The sequence below is a fragment of the Pongo pygmaeus genome, chromosome X (assembly GCF_028885625.2).
Source record: "Pongo pygmaeus isolate AG05252 chromosome X, NHGRI_mPonPyg2-v2.0_pri, whole genome shotgun sequence".
Lineage (NCBI taxonomy): Eukaryota > Metazoa > Chordata > Mammalia > Primates > Hominidae > Pongo > Pongo pygmaeus.
In genome coordinates, this window is record NC_072396.2 from 16,246,506 (window position 1) to 16,272,718 (window position 26,213).

Below are 26,213 nucleotides of genomic sequence, written 5' to 3' on the forward strand. Positions count from 1 at the left end.
GTATTGACCTCTTTTTTATCAATGGCATGGAATTCATTGATCTTAACTTTTTGAATGTGTGAAAAAAAATTCCTTCTAGTTTTTATGCATATTTTCTTCAACTAGTATAGGTAGTATTTTTAATTAATAAATATATCTCTATCTCTCTATGTATAGATTTATAATTGGTATAGAGCATAGGTGTGAAATGGAAGTTTTGCCAGAAATTTATTTTGTATGTGTATATTGAATATGTACTAATTTTTTTCCTTTGCTTTTTGGCTTTATGAGAACTTTTACATTAAATAGTAGCATTGTTTAATCAATTTAACTTAGCAGATTACAATACACTTGAAATGGGGCCAAAAGGATATTCATGTGTGCATTAGGTTGCAAAGACTAGTCATATATTAGAGAAATGGAAACTTATGATCTGGTAATTTTGTTAAATAAACAGTGTTACCTACCTAGTTTAAAAGAAACACAATTTAAAAGAGTTTTTAAAATTCAAATATTATATTGATTTTGAATCTTTTTTTTAACCTTCATGGATATAAACTAATGTGAATGATTTCAAAGTTTACCTGAAACTTATAGTGTCTATGGAAGACAGAAGGTGGTTAATTTTGTGAAGATTTATTTTCCCTTTTTTTTTGTTTGCTTGTTTGTTTTACTGCATTTGATGATGTCAAATAGTCCAAATTAGTCTCAAAATAATTATTATTTGGAATAGTTTAAAGTAGTTATCAACCAGTGGTAATTCTGCCAACTTCCCCCATGCCCCTCCATATCCCTCACTCCCCGCTGCAGGATCCGAAGGCGTTTTTCATTGTCACAACTTGGGAAATTAGATTGGCATCTAGTGTGTCAAAGTCAGGGATGCCACTAAAGATCCTACAGTGCGCCAGATATCCTTAACAAAGAGTTATCTAGCCTCCAATATCAATAGAGCTGAAGCTGAGAAATCTTGATCTCAAAGAAACTTGTTTTCTCTCATGAATGTTAGGAAATGAGTCCTTAAAAATGATAATGAGGCCAGGATCTGTGGCTTAGCCTGTAATCTCAGCACTTTGGGAGGCCGAGGTGGGCGGATTGCCTGAGTTTAGGAGTTCGAGATCACCCTGGGCAACATGGTGAAACCCCATCTTTACTAAAATACAAAGCATTAGCCGGGCGTGGTGGTGCATGCCTGTAATCCCAGCTACTCAGGAGGCTGAGGCAGGAGAATTACTTGAACCTGGGAGGCAGAGGTTGCAGTGAGCTGAGATTGCGCCACTGCACTCCAGCCTGGCATCAGGGTGAGACTCTGTCTCAAAAAAAAAAAAAAAGAAAAAGAAAATATTCACTCCTGCGTTTATCCTGGCTCTGAGTCTCAACTGTGTCTTTGTTTTCTTTGTATTTTCCTAGTGATGCTCTGATACTTAGACATGACACTCTGGCCTAACTACAAACAGACTGCTCCTCCAGTGGGCTTAATCTCTCTCTGGTTTTCTCCCTTCTGGTATGTGTCTCTGCTGTGATTCAGAAGGTATTTGAGTCTGTCTAAGAATTTAGGTGTCTCCATGCCTCCAACTTTCCTTTCTCCTCCATGGTATGACACAGCCCCAAAACCATGAACATCTTACTTTCATATCTCAAAGTAGGAAGTTCTTTTTCCTCCCAGATTCATGGGCATCTTTCTTTCACCCCCTTTTTTTGCGTAAAGTTATTTATTTAAATTTTATATCTGTGAATTCACAGGTTGATGTGTTTCATTATATTGTTTCCAATTCTCTTAAAGTAACTTACTACACAAGTAAAAGCATCTTGTACCACATAAAACCATCTCATGTGCCATGCTTTGGGAAACATTGTTTAAGGCCATCTGGGTCTGTTGGTGAAATAGCTAGAGAAGGGAGGAATAAAAAAGATAAGAAAGAAAAATGATACTGATATATGTTCTTTTAAAATATATGTAGTGGGTATAAGTTTAGTTTTGTTTTTTACATAGATATATTGTGTAGCGGTGAAGTCTGGGCTTTTATTATACCCCTCATCATGCATCTTTCTTAATTTCCCCAAAACTCTAGAGTGTGCCCCCTTCTCAACTGGAAGCCCATAATATTACCTTGTTTATACGGATTCCAGAAATCTTCAAAACAACAAGCTAAATTCCTGTGTTCTGGATGACTGTCTGGCACTCTGGTGAGCTCTACTTGTCCCCCTTGGGGCTCTACCATTATCCCTGCCAGATGTAAACTAATGGGCAGACCCAGTCTATAGGATACCAACTCTCATCCATTTACTCTGCATGCATAGCAATCCTTTTGAATTCTCAACCCCATCTAGGGCCCTAGCAGTCTGCTTTCTTCTGGGCATCCTTGGTATTGCTCAGCTTTCTAAAGCCCTTGACAGTATAGGGACTGTCTGTTGCCAATATATCGTTGCTTCATTGAGTTGGAAGTCTTAGAAAGTTGCTTAATGAGTTTCTTAACTAAGTGACTTGAGCCCAAGAACTTTCAGGGCAAATAGCTGTTTTATCTTTTAGTCCTCTCTTTTTCTTTTGAACAATAGATTCTAGAATTCTTTTTTTTTTTTTTTTTTTGAGACAGGGCCTCACTCTGTTGTCCAGGCTGGAGTGCAGTGGCATGATCGCAGCTCACTGCAGCCTCAACCTCCTGGACTCAAGCAATCCTCCCACCTCAGCCTCCCGAGTAGTTGGGACCACAGGCATGTACCACCACGCTCGGCTAATTTTTTTGTTTGTTTGTTTGTTTTTGTTTTTGAGACGGAGTTTTGCTCTTGTTGCCCAGGCTGGAGTGCAATGGCATGATCTCGGCTCACTGCAACTTCTGCCTCCCGGGCTCAAGTGATTCTCCCACCTCAGCCTTCTGAGTAGCTGGGATTACAGGTGCCTGCCATACACCCTGCTAATTTTTGGTATTTGTAGTAGAGACAGGGTTTCACCATGTTGGCCAGGCTGGTCTCAAACACCTGACCTCAGGACCTCAGGTGATCCACCTGCCTCGGCCTCCCAAAGTGCTGGGATTACAGGTGTCAGCCACTGCACCTGGCCTTCTTTTTTTGAGATGGTGTCCACTCTGTCACCCAGGCTGGAGTGCAGTGGCGTGATCTTGGCTCACTGCAACCTTCACCTCCTGGCTTCAGGCAATTCTCCCGCCTCAGCCTCCTGAGTAGCTGGGATTACAGGCACATGCCATCACACCTGGCTAATTTTTGTATTTTAGTAGAGACGGTTTTCACCATGTTGGCCAGGCTGGTCTCAAACTCCTGACCTCAAGTGATCTGCCCACCTTGGCCTCCCAAAGTGCTGAGATTATAGGTGTGAGCCACTGCACCCAGCTCCGGCTAATTTTTGTATTTTTTGTAGAGATGGGGTTCCTGAGATCAAGTGATCCTCCCACCTCAGCCTCCCAAAGTGCTTGGATTATAGGTATGAGCCACCGAGCCAGGACTCAAGAATTCTTATCTACCCATTTGCATGAGTAATCTTAGATGGAAAACAAGTCATCCACGTTTTTGTCATAATAGCTTCTTTTTAGATACCTACAAACCCAACTGACTAAATCACCCCTTGAACCTGTCTTCCCTAGGAGTGTGAGTCACACACTTACCAAATATGCAAGAAAAATTGTAGAGAGTTTGCTAATTTTTTTCTTGTTTGGTTAGAAAGAACTAAAACTGATAGCCCTTTTAAATTATGCTTTAATAATTATTTTCTTTAAGATAGCATCAATTTTTAGTAATTACCTAATTTTCTCTCTCTCTCTCTGTCTTTCTCTTTTTCCACCTTTCAGTGACTGCCTCTTATTTCCTGTTTATTCTTCGCTGCTATTTCCCCATGTTGTTGCAAAACAATCAATAGCATGCAAAGAGGAAAAAAAGAGTGAATGAACATAAAAATAAAAAGTGAAAGAAAGCAAGACATTTTAGAAACAAAGAAAGGCAAGAAACAATTCTAGAAAAGTAAAAACCTAATAAATATCGATGTCTATAAATTTCAAAGAAAAAACCCTAAGAAATGCTGCCACAGTGTGCTTTGTGAGGATTGGAATAAAGTGCAAGGAAAAGGAGCTGGGGAAGGTATGTGACAAAAACATCATATCAGTCCTTTTGGGATGCAGCTAAAGCAGTGCTTAGAGGGAAATTTATAGATGAAAATGCCTATAATAGAGAAGAACTTTCTCAAGTCAGTATCTCAGCTTTCCACCTTAAGAAACTAGAAAAAGAAGAACAAACTAAACCCAAAAGCAAGTAGAGAGAAGGACATAATAAAGAACGAGCAGAAATCAGTGAAATCAAAAGTTGGTTCTTTGGGAAGATCAACAAAGTTCACCAACTTTTAATTGGTGGAGACCAAGAAAAAAATAAAAGACAGAAGACTCAAATTACTAAACTCTGGAATGAAAGAGAGGACAACATGACCTACCTACCTTAATAGGATTATAAGAGAAGGTATGTGAACATCTCATACCGCAGTCCTCTGCTGGGTGTTGTTTGGTATTTGGTTCCCCTGAGTAGGACACCGTTACTGATTTGAATGAGTGCATATAAGAGAGTCGAAATACTGTGGGGAAGGGCACTAAATTGTCCCTGGATGATCCCTGTCAATTATCATCTCCTCTGGAATTCCTCTTATTGGCACTGTCAACAGGCATTAAAGAGATGGAGAGGTGAGTGCCTTTGTTCTCCTCCTCAGGGTGCTTCCTGCTCCATCCTGCTTCCCTGACTTTACACTTCTTTGCAGCAGTGCCAGTGAACCTAGTAAGAATGCTTTCACAAACATTTTAAGTTCTCCTTCCTTGTTTTTGGTCCTACATTTACTTTAAAACACACGTACACAGTTTAAAACACACGTACACAGTTTAAAACACACACAGTTTAATGATTTTTAAAGGAAATTTACAGAGTTGTGCAACCATCACTATAATCTAATTTTAAAACATTTCCATCACCCCAGAAGCATTCCTCGTGTCCATTTCCTGCATTTGCTTTTATTTATGTGGGTTCTGTGTATTTCCTTTCTCTTCACCATCCCTTTCTCTGTCAGCTCCTTCTCTTTCACATTGAAAAATAAAAGGAGGGAGTGAATATTACAGATTGCTTACTACCAGCCAGACTCTCTGCTGAATGTTTTATATTTGTTATGTAATTTTTTACAAGTTTAATCCTTTCTCATCTTAGAGCATGGAAAGAATAAAATATCAGGCCAAGCATGGTGGCTCACGCCTGTAATCCCAATACTTTGGGAGGCCGATGTGGGTGGATCACTTGAGGTCAGGAGTTCGAGACCAGCCTGGCCAACATGGTGAAACCCCTTCTCTACCAAAATACAAAAATTATTCGAGCATGGTGGCACACGCCTGTAATTCCAGCTTCTCGGGGAGGCTGAGGCAGGAGAATCACTTGAACCTGGGAGTTGGAGGTTGCAGTGAGGCGAGATCGTGCCACTGCATTCCAGCCTGGGCAACAGAGTGAGACTCTGTCTCAAAAAAAAAAAATAAAATAAAAGAATAAAATAAAATATCAACAACCTCAAATACATAAGTATATATTTATTTGATATATGTTATGACTGCTCTGCTTTCCAATTCACTATCTTCTGTCTACCTGCCCCATTTCTTTGTTTCTTTCTTTTTTTTCTGTAGAGACTGGGTCTCACTGTGTTTTTCAGGCTGGTCTCAAACTCCTGGCCTCAAGTGAACCTCCCACCTTGGCCTCCCGGAGTGCTAGGATTACAGGTGTGAGCCACTGCTGGGCCTGCCCCATTTCTTGATGACTATATTTCCTTCTTTCCTGCATTCATCTGCCCCACCCAACCCCACCTTTTTCCTTTAATCTTGCTGAGGTTACCAGTGACATCCCAGTTAACTAGCCTGACAGCTGCTTGACAGTCTATTTCTCTCTCTCTTTCTTTCCTTTCCTTTTCTTTTCTATGTTTTATTTATTTTTATTTTTTAGAAAGAGTCTTTCTCTGTTGCCCAGGCTGGAGTGCAGTGGCGTGATCTTGGCTCACTGCAAGCTCCATCTCCCAGGTTCACGCCATTTTCCTTCCTCAGCCTCCCAAGTAGCTGGGACTACAGGCACCCGCCACCATACCCAGCTAATTTTTTTTTTTTTATTTTTGGTAGAGACGGGGTTTCACCATGTTAGCCAGGATGGTCTTGATCTCCTGACCTCATGATCCGCCCGCCTCAGCCTCCCAAAGTGCTGGGATTACAGGCATGAGCCACCGCGCCGGGCCAAAAACATCTTATCTGGGCCAGGCGCAGTGGCTCAACTGCCTGTAATCCCAGCACTTTGGGAGGCTGAGATGGGTTGATCTCTTGAGCTCAGGAGTTCAAGACAAGCCTGAGCAACATGGCAAAACCCCATCTCTACAAAAAAAAAAAAAAAAAAAAAGCCTGGCATGGTGGTGCATGCCTGTAGTCCCAGCTACTCAGGAGACTGAGGTAGGAGGATGGCTTGAGCCCAGGAGGCAGAGGTTGCAGTGAGCCGACATTGTGCCATTGCACTCCAGCCTGGGCGACAGAGTAAGACCCTGTTTCAAAAAAAAAACACCTGTCAATATTTTGCCTATAATATATTGGTAATAATTTGTGTGTGTGTGTCTGTGTGTTTGCGACAGAGTCCCGGTCTGTCACTCAGGCTGGAGTGCAGTGGCACGATCTCGGCTCACCGCAACCTCTGCCTCCTGGGTTCAAGTGATTCTTGTGCCTCAGCCACCTGAGTAGCTGGGACTACAGCAATGGGCCACCACGCCCAGCTAATTATTATGATTTTTTTTTTTTTTTTAGTAGAGATGGGGTTTCACCATGTTGGCCAGGCTGGTCTCAAATTCCTGACCTCAGATGAGCCACCTGCTTCAGCCTTCCAAAGTGCTGGGATTACAGGTGTGAGCCACCAGGCCCAGCCAGTGTGTTTTTTCAATTGACATATTTGTATATATTTACCAGGTACAATGTAATCTTTTGATATATGTATGCACTGTGGAATGATTATATCAAGCAATGAAAATATCCATCACCTCACATGCTTACCATTTTTTTTTTGTAGCGAGAAAATCTACTGTTACTCTTTTAGTAATTTTGAAATGTGCGATACATTATTATCAACTATGGTCACCATGCTGTGCAATACATCTTGAAAACATATTCTTCCTAACTGAAACTTTGTACCTTTTGACCAACATCTCCCAGGTGATCATTTTTGACTTGCAAATGTCCTATTCCATTTCAATGAAAGGGAAAGCAACACTAGTATCTTCAAAACTTGAAAAGCAAAGTGTCTGTGCATAAAAAAAGAAAGATCCTTTTATCCCCATATTTCAGTATTATAAAGTCATGTTGGATAAATGTGCTGAGAGAAATTTGCATTTTATTGCACACAAAAGAAAACTGGACACAATAATATAGGATATAAAATTAAGTCAAGAATTGGCCTTTAACAATTGTTTGTAGCTTGTTATGTAGTTAAATCTTGATGTTATTTGGTCTTGCCCTTATACGTGCATTGACTTCATGAAAATCAAATTTATAATCACTTGTATATAATTCAGTGTAATCCATTTAAGACAGTTCACATGGAGGGTCCACTGGAGATTTGGCCTTTCACCCACATTCCCCCACTGCACAAATAACTCTTCCCTGAATTGTTGGATGTGCCATTTTAGTGATCAAGGGAGGACCCCTGGAACACAACTACCGATTGAAGCAGTTCCATTTTCACTGGGGGGCCATTGATGCCTGGGGTTCTGAGCACACCGTGGACAGCAAATGCTTCCCAGCAGAGGTATGTTGAGAAGGTCAGGAACAGTGACAATTGTAGAGAAGTGGGGATAATTCTGAACTTTTAGTTGTAAGACATTATCAGAATCAGGTGATTCCTATAAATGCTAAATAGCTTTCTCAGGCAGTTTTGATCATTCTCAGCTAAGACATGTAAAAATGTTAACTTCTCTCATCTCAAATAATATAGTTGAAATGAACCTTAAGATCCTGAAACTGAATTCTTCTGGAATTCGAAGGTGGACTCAAATAGTAGCCCAAAGTAATAACCCAGGGAACATTGTGGAGCCACAGGTCGAATTAATGCAAGTTTGCGGTGGTGGGAGCCTAAATGAAGGCTGTGGCAATAGAAATAGAGAAAAAGGGCAAGATTTATCAAGCATTTCTGAAATTAAAGCAACAGGACTTGAAGGTAGGGTTCTCTTCAGGATAGGAGAAGGCAAAGTTAACCATGACTTTGTGGTGTCTCACTTGGGAGGCTGGGTGATAATGCACTCATAACTGATGAATGAGGAATGATTTGTAGGGAAATAAAGGGAGATTTTAGGGAAATAGAATTTCTTCTTACAACTTTTTTCCTAATTCAATTGTAAATGTTATGTAAAAAATAAAAGCCCATTTAAAAATTTATTTTATATTTGTTTCATTTTATTTTGCTTTGTGAGACAGGGTCTCACTCTGTCACCCAGGCTGGAGTGCAGTGGCACAATCACGGTTCACTGCAGCCTCGACCTTAAGCAATCCTCCTACCTCAGACAACAGGCGCACATCACTATGCCCTGCTAATTTTTTTTTTTTTTTTTTTGAGACAGAGTTTCGCTCTGTCGCCCAGGCTGGAGTGCAGTGGCGCGATCTTGGCTCACTGCAAGCTCCGCCTCCCGGGTTCACACCATTCTCCTGCCTCAGCCTCCCAAGTAGCTGGGACTACAAGCGCCCACCACTGCGCCCAGCTAATTTTTTGTATTTTTAGTAGAGATGGAGTTTCACCGTGTTAGCCAGGATGGTCTCGATCTCCTGACCTCGTGATCCACCCGCCTCGGCCTCGCAAAGTGCTGGGATTACAGGCGTGAGCCACCACGCCCGGCCTGCCCTGCTAATTTTTAAATTTTTTTGTAGAGACAAGGTCTCACTATGTCGTCCAGGCTGGTCTCATACTCCTGGGTTCAAGTGATTCTCCCACCTTGGCCTCCCAAAATGCTGAGATTACAGGTGTGAGCCACCACACCCAGCCTAAAAGCACATTTTAAATGGTTATTCCTTGAAGAAGAAATTTGTCTTTAACTCCTGCATAATTTCCATATGGAGGATCTATTTCTCTCAATATAAACATCTTCTCTCCTGTAGATGCAAGTGGATTTTGAATATTGGTATTTCATTCAAATCAAGATGGGACTGGACAAATGTTGATTGCTCACTGAAGTGTCACTTTGTTATATGAATTTTCTATTTTTCTCCCCAAATCCTTTATTCTAAAATAATATTAATTGCTGCTCTTGCCTAAATTTCTCCCTGATCTTTGTTTCTATCTCATTTTGCACCATGTTGTCATGTGGTTTTCTTAGTGGCTTTACTTTGGGTGGGGAAACATGTTTAAATGTCATAGATTGACTGAGGCTGTAGGTTTATTCTGGAGAGATTCTGTGTAGTCATGTGTTAACCCTCTTTTCATGGTGTTTCAGCTGCACTTAGTGCATTGGAACGCAGTAAAATTTGAAAACTTTGAGGATGCAGCACTGGAAGAAAATGGTTTGGCTGTGATAGGAGTATTTTTAAAGGTAAAAAATCTCACCAACTTTAAATGATATGTTGTATTCTAGAATGAAAAGATAGAACTTTATAATATTGTTATTTACTTTAAGAATGTTGGGATCCATACATTGGTAAGATAAATAGTGCTTGAAATACAGGATTGTTAAGAATATATTTTAGGGCCAGGCATGGTGGCTCATGCCTATAATCCCAGCACTTTGGGAGGCCGAGGCAGGCAGATCACTTGAGGTCAGGAGTTCGAGACCAGCCTGGCTTCCATGGGGAAACCCTATTTCTACTAAAAATACAAAAATCAGCCAGGCATAATGGTGTGCACCTGTAATCCTAGCTACTCAGGAGGCTGAGGCAGGAGGATCGCTTGCTTGAGCCTGGGAGGTGGAGGCTGCAGTAAGCCAAGATTGTGCCACTGCACTCCGGCCTGTGCGACAGAGCGAGACTCCATCCCCCCCACCACCAAAAAAAAGAATATATTTTAAACGATATAAAAATGCACAGCCCAATAGAGTGGTCACAAGCCACATGTGGCAATTGAGCACTTGAAATGTGTCTACTGCAGTTGTGGAACCATTTTTCATTTTATTTAATTTTAATTTCAATTTAAGAACTTAAATGAAGCAGAGGGCACCTTTCACTGCAGGCACGCTGACCTTGTCAGCAAACAGCCTGCTGATTTGTTCTCTAATTTAATTCAGTAATGTTTATAAAATTATAAATTACAAGTTTAAGTGTAATTTCAGTCATGCAGTTTGTTTTTATGTAATCACCAGGTAGTTAATTTTAATTCACATTCTGTTACAGTTTCTACAGTGAGATGTCCATTGTTTGTAATATTTTCTTACTTGTTGTTCTTTAGCTAGGCAAACATCATAAAGAGCTACAGAAATTAGTGGATACTTTGCCGTCAATTAAGCATAAGGTACTATTTGTTTTCCTTAATTACTTGAAATATACTTTTATGTTTCAATCTCAGAGCGGAGACATTACCAAGGCACTTTGAATTGGGAAGTTTAATTAGGTGAACTGTATTCAGCCTTAGAAGAAAACTTGCCATTTATGATTCCAGGGGACAGAAGTCATGATTCTTCGGGTAGACAGTGAGCTTTCTGGTTTTGCTGCGGTGCCACTGAGGACTTGGGGACTCAGGAACATATTGCTGTCCCCTCCTCTGTTCCTGACACCAGCTCTTTCTAAGTCCTTGTGAACGCACCCAGAGCAGCCTTCTTTTCTGTAGCTGCCATCCCACAGGCAGGGAGCAGAGAGCAGTTCTACAGAAACTTGCCTTGTCCAGCTAGAAAGAACAGTAATCCACATCCTTCAGGTCGGATGCCTTTGTCCAGTCCCCCAGTATTAATTCTTCAATATTCAGAATCTCAAAGGGCTGCTCTCTGGAGGCCCATGTATTCTCTCCTTCTCCCTCTCATCCCCCACTGTATCCCTCTGGTCCCCACCTCTTTCCCTCTCCGTTCCTCTCTGGAAGCCCACATATTATCTCCCCCCATCCCCTACTCTGTCCTTCTGATCCCTACCTCTTTCCCTCTCCTCTCATCTCCATTTTCCTCTTTTTCCCTCTCTTTCCTTTTAGTCCAGGTTTCTGGCTCCTCCTGAGCTGCATTTCTTCTTAAAAGGACAATTCTCAGTTAGCCTCTCGAAAATGCAAAGCCTCCAGCCTGGCGCAGTGGCTCACGCCTGTGATCACAGCACTTTGGGAGGCTGAGGCAGGCGGATCACGAGGTCAGGAGATCGAGACCGTCCTGGCTAACATAGTGAAACCCCGTCTCTACTAAAAAATACAAAAAATTAGCCGGGCATGGTGGCGGGCGCCTATAGTCCCAGCTACTTGGGAGGCTGAGGCAGGAGAATGGCATGAACCCGGGAGGCGGAGCTTGCAGTGAGCCAAGACTGCACCACTGCACTCTAGCCTGGGCGGCAGAGTGAGACTCCGTCTCAAAAAAAAAAAAGAAAGAAAAGAAAATGCAAAGCCTCTTTCTTTATGCACTGGCCACTGTCTAAAACCTCTCAACAAAACTCAGAGGAGACTACCTGCTGGAACCTCACTAGAATTGAGAGATCAAATGGTTTTGGCTGTTTTCCCTCTGGGGAATATAAAAAATACACAGTTAATTCCAGAAACAAAGCCGGGCATGATACCATCCTAAGCAGCGATTCTTCAGGAAGCTACCCAGAAAGGCCTGGAGCTCCTCTGGACCACTGCTGATCTCCAGATACTCCCTGAGAACCATTGCCTCGTTGTCCGATTCCTGAGTGGTTTTCACCACTAAATAATGACTCAGTTATCTCTTCTCTTGGCCAGGACGCCCTTGTGGAATTTGGGTCATTTGACCCTTCCTGCCTGATGCCTACCTGCCCAGATTACTGGACCTACTCAGGGTCTCTGACTACCCCACCCCTCTCCGAGTCTGTCACCTGGATCATTAAGAAGCAACCAGTAGAGGTTGATCATGATCAGGTATGTTCTCTCCATAATTTCAATCTAAGGAAATCCTTGTCTGCCCATGTAAAACAAGGCTGGGCTCAGACTGTGGCATCAGTTTTAACATCTTGTAATGCTTATACATTTTTATTGAAGTGTACCAACGTCTTGTCTCAGTTTGGACGTGAATTTGGGGATGTTTCAAATTAACTAGAGAGAAGAGTTAAAATACAGAAGAACATAAGTTTTTTACATCTATATTTGACAATTACATATGTCTTCTTGTGCCTTGGGTATTTTATATATAAATATTAAACTCTATACAAAATCAAGACCCTTTTAAAGGGAAGAATGAAGACTGGAAATGAATGTGTTCAAAACTCTTTAAAATCCTTAAGGGAATTCTGCTATAGAATCTCAGGATAAATACAGAATTCAACAATGTTTGTCCAGAAACTTTAATGTAAGTCCGTTTTTTGAACTTGGGATCTATTTTTCCCTTAGAAACTAAGTCTAAGTAGTAGCTACTATGCAAACACTCAAAATCCTGTATAATGTATAATATAAACTATAATAATATTTACTCATACTTGTTTTATGGGATTTTTATTGATTATAAAGCATTTTCATAAGAAAAAAAGCGTCCAAATTCTTTTTATGAAGCCAGCATAACTGATACCAACACTCACCAAAGATTGGACCCTCCTCTGAAGAACATAAAAGAAAAAAAAGCTAAAAAGAAAATATTAGAAACAGAATCCAGCAGTACATCAGAAGAAATATACACTTTGTCCAAGTAGCTTTTACTCCAGTAATACAAGTATGGTTCATGTTAAGAATGATATTAATATAATTCATTCTATCAGTGGATCTAAATAGAAAAATCATATTATCATTTCCAGGGAAGTTAAAAAGACATTTGTAAAAATCACCATTCAGTTTTTGAAAATTTTTAATAAAACAGAGCTGAATAGAGACTTCCCTATCTTGATAAAAGAGATTGATCTCAGTTCAAAAGCAAATAGTAGGTTTTGAATGGAAAGGATTGTTACCATATTAAGTTTTATATTAAATTACATTCTGGAAGTAGCCAGTACAGTTAGACTGGAAAATAAAAAATAAATTAGAGAAACAATAAAAAACGACTACAAAAATCAGAGATAATTTGGTAATCAGTGGAATACAATATTAATTTCTAGAAATCAATACATTTGACATATATAAATCACAATCAGCTAAAAGATATGATATAAAGATATAATGTAAGAAAGGCTCCTATTTATAATGGAAACAAAAATATAAAATACTTTGGAATAATTTTAACAAGGAAAGCTAATAAGAAAACTTAAAATGTTCCTGGAGGATACAAAAGAAGGCTTGAATTAATAAAGTTAACACATTATAGGATCAAAAGACATAAAAACACCTTTTTTTGTCATAAATGACAACCTAAGTTGTCGTTCTCCATGAATTATTTATTTACCATAAATTTATGTATTCCCAATAAATATGCCAATAGGATTTTTAAATCGATATGCTATTTCTAAACTCATGAGTAAAGACAAACACATAAATAGCCAGGGAAAATTCTAGAAAAATACGGGATAATTAGACTCACAAAGTTATAAAGCCTCAATAATTAAATAGCATGTTACTGGCACATGGATAAAGAGATCAATCAAGGGAAGTATATTAGCATTCTCCAGAGAAACAGAACCAATAGGATATATATTGTATTAGTCCATTTTCACACTCCTATAAAGAACTACCTGAAACTGGGTAATTTATGAGGAAAGGAGGTTTAATTGACTCATAGTTCCACAGGCTTAACAGGAAGCATGACTGGGAGGCCTCGAGAAACTTTAAATCATGGCAGAAGGCAAAAGGGAAGCAAGGACCTTCTTCACATGGCGGCAGGAGAGAGAGAGAGAGATGGGGGAAGTGCCACACACTTTTAAACCATCAGATTTCATGAGAACTCTTTCACTATCACGAGAACAGTAAGGAGGAAATCCACCCCCATGATCCCCTCCCCTGACACAGGGGGATTACAATTCGACGTGAGATTTGGTTAGGGACACAGGGCCAAACCATACCAGATATAGATAAAGACAAAGTTAGATAAATAACCCTATAAAGGTTAAATAACCTTAACTCTATAACCCTATAAAGATAAATAAAGAAAAAGATAGATAAAGATAAAGTTGTATCATAAGGTATTGGCTATGTGATTATGGAGACTAAGAAGTCTTACAATCTGCCATCTGCAAGCTGGAGACCCAGGAAAGACAGTGGTGTAGTTCAAAGGCCTGAGAGCTGGAGAGCTGATAATGTAGATTTCTATCTTGGTCTGAAAGCCTGCGAACCAGGAGCTCCGAAGAAAGGAGACGATTGATGTTCAGCTCAAGCAATCAGAGCAAATTCAGCCTTCCTCTGCCTTTTTGTTCTATTCAGACCCTGTTTATTGGATGATTCCCATCTACTTTGGGGAGAGCCATTCACTTTACTCAGTCTACCAATTCGAATCCTAATCTCCTCCAGAAACACCTTCATAGACATACATGGACATACATAGACATACATAGACATACGTTAACCTGTCTGTGCATCCCATGACCCAATCAAGTTGACACATAAAATTAACCATCACAGGAAGAAAATAATAATTTCAGAAATACATCCAAATACATATGAGAATTTATTTTATGATAAATATAGCATCTCAACTCAGTAGGCAGGAAAGATAGAGTATTCGGTATTCGGTAAATGCTGTTGAGGAATAATTGAGCAGGCATTTGGGGGAAAAAATTGGATCCATCATTCAGACCTTACACAGGAATACATTCCAGATATATTACATGTAAAAACTACCACCATGAAAGTACTAGGATAAGCATAAGAAAATCCTTTAATGCCTGCAAATGTATAGGCTTTGTGGCCTATACATTTAGTCTGTTTCTATTCTTTGGATTAAAAAATTGACACATTTCCTCGACTTATATTCCTTCTAGAAAAACAAATGGACATAACATTGAAAAACAAATAAAGCAAATACATCAGAGGGTCAGTGGCCCATGTGAGGACTTTGTAAATACAATTTCAACAAAATTTTAAAATTTATTTTTCAATTATATAATTTAAAATTTTATTTTCTGGTCTAACTGTACTGGCTACTTCTAGAATGTAATTTAATATAAAACTTATGGTAACATCGAAAATTTAGTAAGGAAAACAGTGCTACCTGTCATCTATAATATTATCCTAGTTGCCTATAATTTTACCACTGTCATTGTTTGGGGAAATCCTTCTGGTCTCTTGTCTATCCAGATGCACATAAGTCCTTCTGGTCTTTTATCTATATAAATATACACAATTTTTATATGAAAATGGAATCATTCTGTACATACCATTTTGCTGCTCTTTTCACTCAGTGATGCTTGGAACATTTTTTTTTTTTTTTTTTTAAGATGGTCTCTAGCTGTCGCCTGGGCTGGAGTGCAGTGGCATGATCTCGGCTCACTGCAACCTCTGCCTTGCGGGTTCAAGCAATTCTCCTGCCTCAGCCTCCCAAGTAACTGGGATTACAGGCACCCGCCACCATGCCTGGCTAATTTTTTGTATTTTTAGTAGAGATGGGGTTTCACTGTGTTGGCCAGGCTGGTCTCGAACTCCTGACCTCGTGATCCACCCGCCTCGGCCTCCCAAAGTGCTGGGATTACAAGTGTGAGCCACCCCACCCAGCTGCATGGAACATTTTATAGATAATGAACATATTCAGTATTATTTTTAAGGACTATATACTAGTTCATTTCATAGATCAGATGTCATTTATCTTTGAAACTTAGACTATTTCTAATCTTCTGCAATTAGCTGAATAAGAAGACACATTAACTACTTATACAGCTTTCTAATTAGTGAGGGCTTTTGTGTAATTTGCATGTATAGCCGCTGTGTGATACGTTCATTGCTTGCTTTCAGTCCTAGTTCTGCCTCTTCAGCTCTATTTGCCCTGAAGTCTTTGTTGCAAATGACTCTTCGCTTGCTTGTCTGCTGTGCCCCAGGCTGTCTTCTCAGTTGTTACAATGAGGCAGATTGAATGAGGGGAAATGTGAATGGATTTTCCTGCTGGCCTGAAGTAAAGTATTTCCTTTTTTTTTTTTTTTTTTTTTTTGACATGGAGTTTCACTCTCGTTGCCCAGGTGAGAGTCCAGTGGCGCAATCTTGGCTCACTGCAACCTCCACCTCCTGGGCTCAGTAGCTGGGATTACAGGCATGCGCCACCATGCCCAGCTAATTTTGTAATTTTAGTAGAGACAGGGTTTCACCATGTTGGTCAGGCTGGTCTCGAACTTCTGACCTCAGGTGATCCACCTGCCTCGGCCTCCCAAAGTGCTGGGATTACAAATGTAGGCCACCATGCCCGGCCTAAGTAAAGTATTTCATAACACAATTGGGTCTGAAACCAAGGGGCTACTGGTTGATACTGCAGCCACATCAGAGAACAAGCCGTTGATATTCTGGGTTGCTCCTTTTGCATTGAGTTGTATTGTCTAATATTGTAACCACTGGACACATGTAACCATTTACATTTAAATATAAATACATTAAAAGTAAAATTCAGTTCCTCAGTTACACTGGCCACGTTTCAAGTGCCCAGTAGCCACATGTGGCTTGTGACTACTGTAATGGACCGTGCAGAGGACATTTCCGTCATTGCAGAAAGTTCTATTGGACAGCACCGGCATAGAGCATCCTGTCTCCAGTTAAGACACCTACATGCAGCCCTGTGTGGTAGCTCACACCTGTAATCCCAGCACTTTGGGAGACCTAGTTGGGAGGATCACTTGAGGCCAGGAGTTCAAGACCAGCCTGGACTGAACATAGCAAGACCCTGTCTCTACAGAAAATTAAAAAATTAGCTGGGTGTGGCAGCATGTGCCTATAATCCCAGCTACTTGGGAGGCTGAGGTGGGAGATCACCTGAGTCCCAGAGGTTGAGCCTGCAGTGAATCATGATCACACCACTGCATTCTAGCCTGGGTGGGTGACAGAGTAAGACTTTGTCTTAAAAAAAAAAAAAAAAAAAAAAAGAAAGAAAGAAAAGGAAAAAAAAAAAAGACATTTATATGCATGGCTTTGCCCACAATACCCAGGTGGAGTGAGCAATCAGTAATACTTATTTTATGTTCATGATTCAGTTAAATTGTTTTATAAACCCACTTTTTTTGGTGTTGTTAGTATATGCATCAGGCCTTTCCTTTCTCATTCTGTAAGCTGGCTGTTTTGCTCATTTAAAGAGGAAGTTCTTGAGAATGAAAGAGATGAATTAACTCATCCTTGGTAAATGGATAATATGTGGGGACAGGGCCTTTGCCCCCAGTCTTTGGATCCCAAGTGCCCTCTTGGTTTCACCACCTCTTGCTGCTCTCCTCCCCACAGGACCACCATCAGGATCACCACCACCACTAGGCATTTTATTCCCTGTCAAGTGGTGAAGGCATTCTTACCCAGAAACAACTTCTCCTTCTGTATCTAATTTGCAACGAATGCTCAGAATTGTAAAACTGAAAGTAATTTATTCACGAGGTAAAGCGAGTTTTCTATTGAAATTATTTATGCTTTCTGGTTCTATTTCTAGCTTGAGCAATTTCGGACCCTGCTTTTCACTTCCGAAGGGGAGAAAGAGAAAAGAATGGTGGACAACTTCCGCCCCCTTCAGCCACTGATGAATCGCACTGTTCGTTCATCCTTCCGGCATGATTATGTGCTGAATGTACAAGCGAAACCCAAGCCGGCGACCAGCCAAGCAACCCCCTAAAACATTCATATCTAGGCATTATTTTGCTTTTGCTTTAATATATACTAGCTTACTAAAAATTGTTAACTAGACTATTCTAAGTGCCTGCATTTGATATTTACAGATGTGCATTTCTTAGCATGAGAGTGCTTCATCAGTCTTTGAGGAAGGCTATTCGGTACCAGCAAGAGACACAAGTTTCTCTTACAGATACCTGTTGGTAATTGTAATGCCTTTTTTTTTTCTTTAAGAGACTAGGTCTTGCTCTGTTGCCCAGGCTAGAGTGCAGTGGCCCAATGATAGCTCACTGCAGCCTTGAACTCCTAGGTTCAAGCAGTCCTCCTGCCTTAGCCTCTGGAGTAGCTGGGGCTACAGGTGCTGGCCGCCTGGCCCAGCTTGTAATATCTTTTTATGTCTGACATTTTTGAGCTATCTTTTTATGTTTATCCATTAGTGGTTCTATAGCACTATACGTAGGGATTATAATCAAAATTTTTAACATGTGGTAAGGCACAGACACTGACCAGAACTCAGGCCTTGCAGAAACAGCCTATGGGCCCAGACTGGTACTTCGTGGCTGAATATTGGCCATGGTTTTAGATGTATTTTATTTTATAACATGAATGTGTATTCTTTCATAAGGGCTTATCAATCAGTACATTTGCCCCAGTGTTTAGTTGTTACAAGGACATGATACGCTTACTTACTATCAGTTTATGATGTAGAAAATATATTTTGTAATTATAAGAAAACAAGACTTTTCCTATACCCAGAAATCCCTTTGCATTTCCGAAGATCAGATATTTTACTTAAAGGTCTGATCATATAGGAAATATATGCAGAACATTTTAAAGAAAATGCCTGGCCGGGCGCAGTGGCTCACACCTGTAATCCCAGCACTTTGGGAGGCTGAGGCGGGTAGTTCACTTGAGGTCAGGAGTTTGAGACCAGCCTGGCCAACATGATGAAACCCTGTCACTACTACAAATAAAAAATTAGCCAGGCATGGTGGTGAGCACCTGTAATGCCAGCTACTCGGGAAGCTGAGGCTGGAGAATCGCTTGAACCCAGGAGGCGGTGGTTGCAGTGAGCCAAGATCACACCACTGCACTCCAGCCTGGGCAACAGAGTGAGACTCTGTGTCTAATAAAAAAAAAAAAAAGGTAAAGAAAAGAAAAAATGCTTAAAGTGCCTAGAACTTAGAATTCTTTCATTGTACATTTCCAGAAATTTTTTTTTTTTTTTTTTTTTTGAGATGGAGTCTCGCTCTGTCCCCCAGGCTGGAGTGCAGTGGCACTATCTTGGCTCACTGCAACCTCTGCCTCCCAGGTTTAAGCGCTTCTCCTGCCTCAGCTTCCTGAGTAGCTGGGACTACAGGCGCATGCCACCATGCCCAGCTAATTTTTGTATTTTTAGTAGAGATGGGGTTTCACTATGTTGGCCAGGCTGGTCTTGAACTCCTGACCTCAGGTGATCCACCCGCCTTGGCCTCCCAAAGTGCTGGGATGACAGGCATGAGCCACTGTGCCCGGCCTTCCAGAAATATTTTTCAAAGGACTAGTAATCTAATAGCCTATAGTTTATAATATTATTTTGTATTATTTGCACACTGTTACATAGTATATAATGATAATGTTTTCTACAGTGAAAGAGCTATCCTGTCTTCCCTTTACAACTGTCTGAACTTTATTTACTCATTAGTCAAGGTTCTTTGCAAGGCAGGTGATTAACTTAAATATCTCAGTTTATACAGTGGTTTAAAAGACTTTTGTTATGGTAATAGGGAGAGAAACTTGTCAGATAGGCTAAAATCTAGATAATTCTACATATTCTGAGGAATTCATGCTCCTGTGGCTCTTGCTTATAAATATCTTGGAATGTTTCCGAATGCCTCTAAGCCTATGTTCAGACTCAGTGTTGCATCAATGACTGGTAGTATTTCTTTCATGAATATGTTTGTCATCTGGTCTGCAAGATAGGGTTGGATGAATATACTTAACACTACTGAACTATATACTTAAAGATGGTTAGGAAGGAAACAGGACTACATCAAACTTAAAAATGTCTGTGTGTCAAAGGAAGCAATCAACAAAGTGAAAAGGCAAGCTCTAGAATGAGAGAAAATAATTGCAAATCATATATCTTATAAGGAGCCCAAATCCAGAATATATGAGGAACTTCTATAATTCAACAACAAGAAAACCAAATAACTCAATTTTTTAAAAATGGGCAAAGGACTTGCACAGACATTTCTCCAAAGAAGTTATACAATTGACCAATAAGAACATGAAAATATGCTCAACATTGCTAATTATTAGGGAAATGCAAAGCAAAACCACAATGAGATATCGTCTCATGCCCATCATGATGGCCACTATCAGAAGAACAAAAAAATAACAAGTATTGGGGAGGATGCAGAGAAGTTGAAACACTTGTGCACTGTTGGTGGTAATGTAAAACGGTGCAGTCATTACGGAAAACAGTACACAGGTTTCCCAAATAACTGAAAACAGAATTACCATAAGAATTACCACCAAAGCGGGATCTCAAAGAGATATTTGTACACCCATGTTCATAGCAGCATTATTCACAATAGCCAAGAGGTTCTGGAAGCATCCCAAATGTCCATCAACAGATGAATAGATAAAGGAAATGTGGTATATACATTCAATGGAATATTATTCAGCCTTTAAAAAGAAGGAAATCCTGTCAAATGTACAATGTGGATGAACCTTGAAGGCATTATGCCAAGTGAAATAAGCCAGCCACAAAAGAACAAATGCTGTATGATTCCTCCATGTGAAGTATCCAAAGTAGTCAAAATCGTACAGTAGAAAGTAGAAAAGTGGTTGCCAAGGGTTGGGGGAAGGGGAGAGGGTGAATTTGTATTTAGTGGGTACAGAGCTTGTGTTGCAAGAATTCTAGAGATCTGTTGCAAAACAAGTGTGATTGTACTTAACACTACTGAACTGTATACATATAAGTTTGAGAAATATCTCTTTTAAAAAGGGGGAAATGTGAAGGCTTTTGCATGTATGCCCTAGGAAATGCATAGAATTCTTAGAAAGGTAAACACGGTAAAAAAAAAAGAAGTCTTTGTTAACTTTCTGCAGTTCATCTGTTTCAAAGTATAGTTACCTTTAAAAGGGTAAACACACAAGATATGCATTTTCCAGAGCACACAGGCTTTCCTCCTAGCTGTCTTGTTTTTTATTTTTTTTTTTATTTTTTTATTTTTTTGAGACAGAGTCTCGCTGTCGCCTGGGCTGAAGTGCAGTGGCGCGATCTTGGCTCAGTGCAAGCTCCGCCTCCCGGGTTCACGCCATTCTCCTGCCTCAGCCTCCCGAGTAGCTGGGACTACAGGCGCCCGCCACCACGCCCGGTTATTTTTTGTATTTTAAGTAGAGACAGGGTTTCACTGTGTTAGCCAGGATGGTCTCGATCTGACCTCGTGATCCACCCGTCTTGGCCTCCCAAAGTGCTGGGATTACAGGCATGAGCCACCGCGCCTGGCCTTCCTAGCTGTCTTGTGAAACGATAAGTCAAAACCCTACTGCAGTGAGTTTTCCAAATTGAAGGGAGAAGCAATGTACAGAATGCCTGACTTGCCCTTACATCTTATACCGGGTGTTCTGGCATGATTATTAACCACATTCTTTTTCACTTTGAACCATGTCCTGGTTTGCATGGCCAGCTTCCCTGCAGAGGTGATAGAAACTGGCTTGAGGCAGTTTCTCTCTCCATGCCTTAGTTAGATGACCCTCAAAGGGGCACAGCGGATTTCCCTGGCTACTGATACACCTTAACAAGAAGCTTGTGTTTTTTATGCCCTCAGAAGTGTTTTACTTGTACTTTACTAGACATAAAGGTGGAAAATGGGCCTAAGGTCTGTCAAAGGTCTTGGAAAAGAAGATTGTATTAAAATTGCTGTCCATCTTCATTAAATAATACTAGATCAATACAACCCTTTCTTTACGATATTAGTGGTTGGTGAAAGACTTCCTTCCTATTGTTACAGTATGTGTATATGTCTGTAAAATTAATGAGATATCCTTTAACTTGTAGATTAGAAAGCGACTAAAAACTCATAGGAGATTTACTAAAGAAGCAACAATGGGAAGAAGCAGCTGATCCTCCTCAGTGCACCTTTTTCTGTTGCACAGTACAGTGCACAGTCTGCTGGCATCACCATATAGGGCAAGCCGTGACCGCCTTTCTTCTTTCCCAGGGCTACATGGTGCCAAGCAGGTTCAGTGTACACTGGTTACCAACCTGTCTGATTCCATTTTGACAGAACACACTCACACCCAATACATTACATGAAGCAGATTTATTACTTACAGACAGGAAGCAAGGGACAAAAGAGGCCCTGGCTCCATTGTGAGCCAGTCTCCCAGGGCTCAAGAAAGCTGCCCAGGGCGGGGCTGATGGAGTCTTGACTGTACGTGCCCCACTTGCACCACAGCCTGCCTTGGGTTATATACCATAGGAGCCACATAACTCATTGGGCAAAGCTTTAAAGTACATCCTCCTTCCAGGGGAGAGAGGAACACAACCTCGCTGTCTCAAACAGTTCCTCCCTAAATCAAGATGTTACATTCCCTAGGAGTGACAACAACAAGGCCAACCTGTTTCAGGCAGTTCCTCCATATCAGGATATTGCATTCCTAGTGCATTCTACAGTTATTCTTAAGAACTACAAGCAAGGAAGAAGGGAGAACTGGGTCAGTCCAAGGCCACCTGGAGAACTGTCTTGTACATGGGTTACGGTAAAGTTGGCTATTCTAAAACTAAGCATCCACCCAAAAGAAGTCTTGGAAGACGTCTTTCCCTGTTAAATTCAAATGATGGTAATTAATAGTTTGGAAGTGGAATTGGCTTTTAGAGTTACTTCCTGTAATGAAATTAACAAGCAATTCAGGCCTATTTCTGAAAATGAATTCAGTGGTTAATTGTTTAAATGTCTAACTCCTATAAAAGGAAATTTACATTCATTTCTAACTCACTAAAAAATCTATGGCTGGGTGCGGTGGCTCATGCCTGTAATCCCAGCATTTTGGGAGGCCGAGGCGGGAAGATTGCCTGAGGTCAAGAGTTTGAGAACAGCCTGGCCAATATGGTGAAACCCTGTCTCTACTAAAAAATACAAAAATTAGCCGGGTGGTTGTGGCACGCACCTGTAATCCCAGCTACGCAGGAGGCTGAGGCAGAAGAATCGCTTGACCCCAGGAGGCGGAGGTTGCAGTGAGCCGAGATTTCTTAGAAGGAATTGTTAATTATTGTTCTGAAGTGAAAGTCTGGTCTGATTCAGAAGAAATGTTACAACAACTTAAACACTGATGCTTTCAGAATGGGCAGCAATTCTCAGCATAAATTCTGATCACAGGGACCAGCAAAATTGGTGAGTTGCATAGCTACAACATTCTGTGCCATCCAGGGCACTCTAATTTGAGGATACAACTGCCAAACCTCCAACTAGAGAGTTTAGTTTAAGATTTAGTCAAGAAGCAGAAAGGTAATGGTGACAATGTGTAGTAAACCATGATAGATGTTATAAAAGGTGGAATACTTGTACTGGAAATGCATACAGTGCCTCACCCCCTCTTGAGGGGGTCAGGAAGTTTTCACACTAATGATGATGGTGATGAGATGATGATGTAACAGCTAAAGTTTTGGAGGCATTCACTATTGCTAGGCACTGTATCAGCATATAACATGGGTTATCTTACTCAGTTTTCACAATAAAAGCGTTATGAGATGGGAACTATTATTACTATCTTGATTTTTACAAATGAGAAAACAGGAGTAGACATTAAGGAATTTACTCAAGATCACAGCCAACCGATGCACTGAGCTGGACAAGGTCAACTTGGGGGTGAAGGGCATATGTGTTGCTCCAAGTGTATCAGTATAAGAGAGATTAGGGTGAGGTTTTATGCAGAGTTTGGGCTTCAGTTGAGTAATTCTAAGGAGGGATTAGGGGAAGCAAGGCAGTTTAGTAATTGAGTATCTCAGAAACTTTAATTTGGAGGAGAACGGAACAAAGGTAGGCCAAGGAAGCTATTCAATCACTCAAAAGATAGAGGTTGTTACTCATTTTACGGCTGTAATGCATCCTTGTGAGGAACATTTTTTGCTTGGCCTTGTCCCTGGCCTTGTATGTGTACATTACAGTCTGATTATTAGTTGGGATGATTTTTAGTTTCAATCCCTACTCTCATTGCCCCAGTTTAATTCCTCAACACCTCTCATCTAGATTATTGTGATACTCTAGTTTTATCTTTTAAATCCTTTATATTGCAAAGCAGAGTGATTTACCTAAAACACAAACACAACCACAATAAGCCTCTTTTTAAAAAGCTTTCAACGGTTCACTGTTGTCTGTACAGAATGTAAACAGAGCGTCTTAACATGGCACACCAGGCCCTCCTCCTTAACCTAGCCCTCCCAGCCCATCACAACTGTATTCCTTGATACTCTCGAATTGCACTTTATTTTGTTTTGTTTTTTTGAGACGGAGTCTTGCTCTGTTGCCCAGGCTGGAGGGCAGTGGTGCCATCTCGGCTCACTACGGCCGCCACCTCCTGGGTTCAAGCAGTTCTCCTGTTTCAGCCTCCAGAGTAGCTGGGACTACAGGCACGTGCCACCACACCTGGCTAATTTTGTATTTTTAGTAGAAATGGGGTTTCACCATGTTGGCCAGGCTGACGAACTCCTGACCTCAGGTGATCCACCCGCCTAGGCCTCCCAAAGTGCTGAGATTACAGGCGTGAGCCACTGCACCCAGCCTCGAACTGCACTTTAAATTGGATAGCTGGGCGGGCGTGGTGGCTAGCGCCTGCATTCCCAGCTACTCGGGAGTCTGAGATGGAAGGATCGCTTGACCCCAGGAAGTCGAAGCTGCAGCGAGTCGTGATAGCGCCACTGCACTCCAGCCTGGGTGAAAGAGCAAGACCCTGTCTCTAATATATAAGAAATAAATAAATAAATAAATTCGACTGCCAAAATTCTTGCTGTTCCCAGCATATTCCACTTTCACCTTTCAGTGCCTTTGCTTATGCTGATCTGACTGTAACCGCATTCCCACCCTTCTCCGTCTGGGTAAAGGGCATCTTCTTTCCAAACTCAACTCCTAGCATCAGAAAGCTGTCCCTGATACTGCAGTTGAGTCGCATGTGATACTGAAAAAAAAAAAAAGAAAAAAGGAAAAAGAAAGAAAGCTCTCCCTGAATCCCTTGGTGGACTATGTTAGGTAAACTTCATCTTTGCCTGCATCATATTATGTATTGGTTCTTCTCTGCCCCCTCGATTGTAAACTCCTCAGGGGCAGAGGTAACAGCTTTGCAGCCCTGGGAGTTAGGTTTGCTTAAGGGACCAGAACAGGTGTGACTGGGAGGGAGCGGAGTCTGGAGCTTTGTCTGAGGCGCTGATAGGTGAATCGGCGGAAGGACGCGGAACCTGGACAGGTCGGAAATAAAGCCGGGCGAGCAGCTCTGTGCGGTATGTGACTTCATGAGTGGATGCTGAGAAAAGCGGGAGAGTACGACTTTAACCTCCTGGCCACAACACGTCCTGCTAGGGCGAGGAGGGAGATAGTGATAAAGCACTAGGCAAGTGCTGAAGCGACAATTACTTCTAGGGCGGGGTAAAAGCCCCAGAGTATTTTTGCTGGAAGGAGATATTTATTTGAGCAGGGTTCTGGAAGACGAGCCGCCGAAAGGTACCTTCGCCTTTCCGTTTCAGGTCCCACGCTAGTGGAGGCTGCTCGGTACCCGCGCCTGCGCGTGCCCGTCTCGGCTCTTAGGCCCGCCCTTTCCTGCTAGACCTGGAGGGGCGGGGTGGTGCCGGCAAGATGGCTGCGCCCGAGAAGATGACGTTTCCAGAGAAACCAAGGTAAGCTCCGTACGGGGAGATGAGCAGGCAAGTGGGCCGATCGTGGGCATGGAGGATGTGGTGGCAGGAAGAAAAGAGAAGCTGGGCCAAGCTAAGTGAGCCACCGCGGCAGCTCCATTCCTTCCTGGTGCGCGCCCTGGTGCCCTCCCCGGACTTGCACGGGCGGCTGTGGGCTCAGGCAAGCGAGGAGAGGATCAGGTTGGCGGATGGAGAAGAACTGTCTGGGAGTGGGAGGATGAGGCGATGATAGATGCCTGTTCTGTAATTAAAATACAGGAAGCAAGGTTTCTCTCCTCAGCACCCGAACTATTTCCTTTCATTGGGCACAGAGGAGCGGGGAGCTCGGGCAGCGCTACATTGTAGCCGCTGATCGTCGTGTATATGTCTTAATCTTCCAGCCACAAAAAGTACAGGGCCGCCCTAAAGAAGGAGAAACGAAAGAAACGTCGGCAGGCACTTGCTCGACTGAGAGACTCAGGTAATGGACTCTTTATCCTGTTTTCTGTGTTGTGAAATTGCTCTGTCCACTCCAGCCCTAACTTGAAGCCCCAGTGTC

The 26,213-nt window shown here is 41.5% G+C and overlaps 2 protein-coding genes across 8 annotated transcripts in view; both read left to right on the plus strand.

Moving 5' to 3' along the window:
- CA5B (carbonic anhydrase 5B) overlaps positions 1-21,747 on the plus strand; it is a 47,987-nt gene extending 26,240 nt beyond the window's left edge. For all 6 annotated transcript variants that reach the window (XM_054471317.2, XM_054471315.2, XM_063660605.1 and 3 more), the window contains 5 exons: positions 7,652-7,770; positions 9,446-9,541; positions 10,390-10,452; positions 11,848-12,003; positions 17,606-21,747. In XM_054471317.2, the coding sequence (XP_054327292.1) occupies positions 7,652-7,770; positions 9,446-9,541; positions 10,390-10,452; positions 11,848-12,003; positions 17,606-17,785 (614 nt within the window). In that variant the 3' untranslated portion in view covers positions 17,786-21,747. The remainder of the gene's footprint in view (positions 1-7,651; positions 7,771-9,445; positions 9,542-10,389; positions 10,453-11,847; positions 12,004-17,605) is intronic.
- Positions 21,748-24,638: 2,891 nt separating this feature from the next.
- Positions 24,639-26,213, plus strand: part of ZRSR2 (zinc finger CCCH-type, RNA binding motif and serine/arginine rich 2) — a 33,502-nt gene continuing 31,927 nt past the window's right edge. The window contains exons 1-2 of one of the 2 annotated variants that reach the window (XM_054472404.2): positions 24,639-25,657; positions 26,056-26,135. In XM_054472404.2, the coding sequence (XP_054328379.1) occupies positions 25,617-25,657; positions 26,056-26,135 (121 nt within the window). In that variant the 5' untranslated portion in view covers positions 24,639-25,616. The remainder of the gene's footprint in view (positions 25,658-26,055; positions 26,136-26,213) is intronic. The other variant, XM_054472403.2, reaches the window with a different exon arrangement.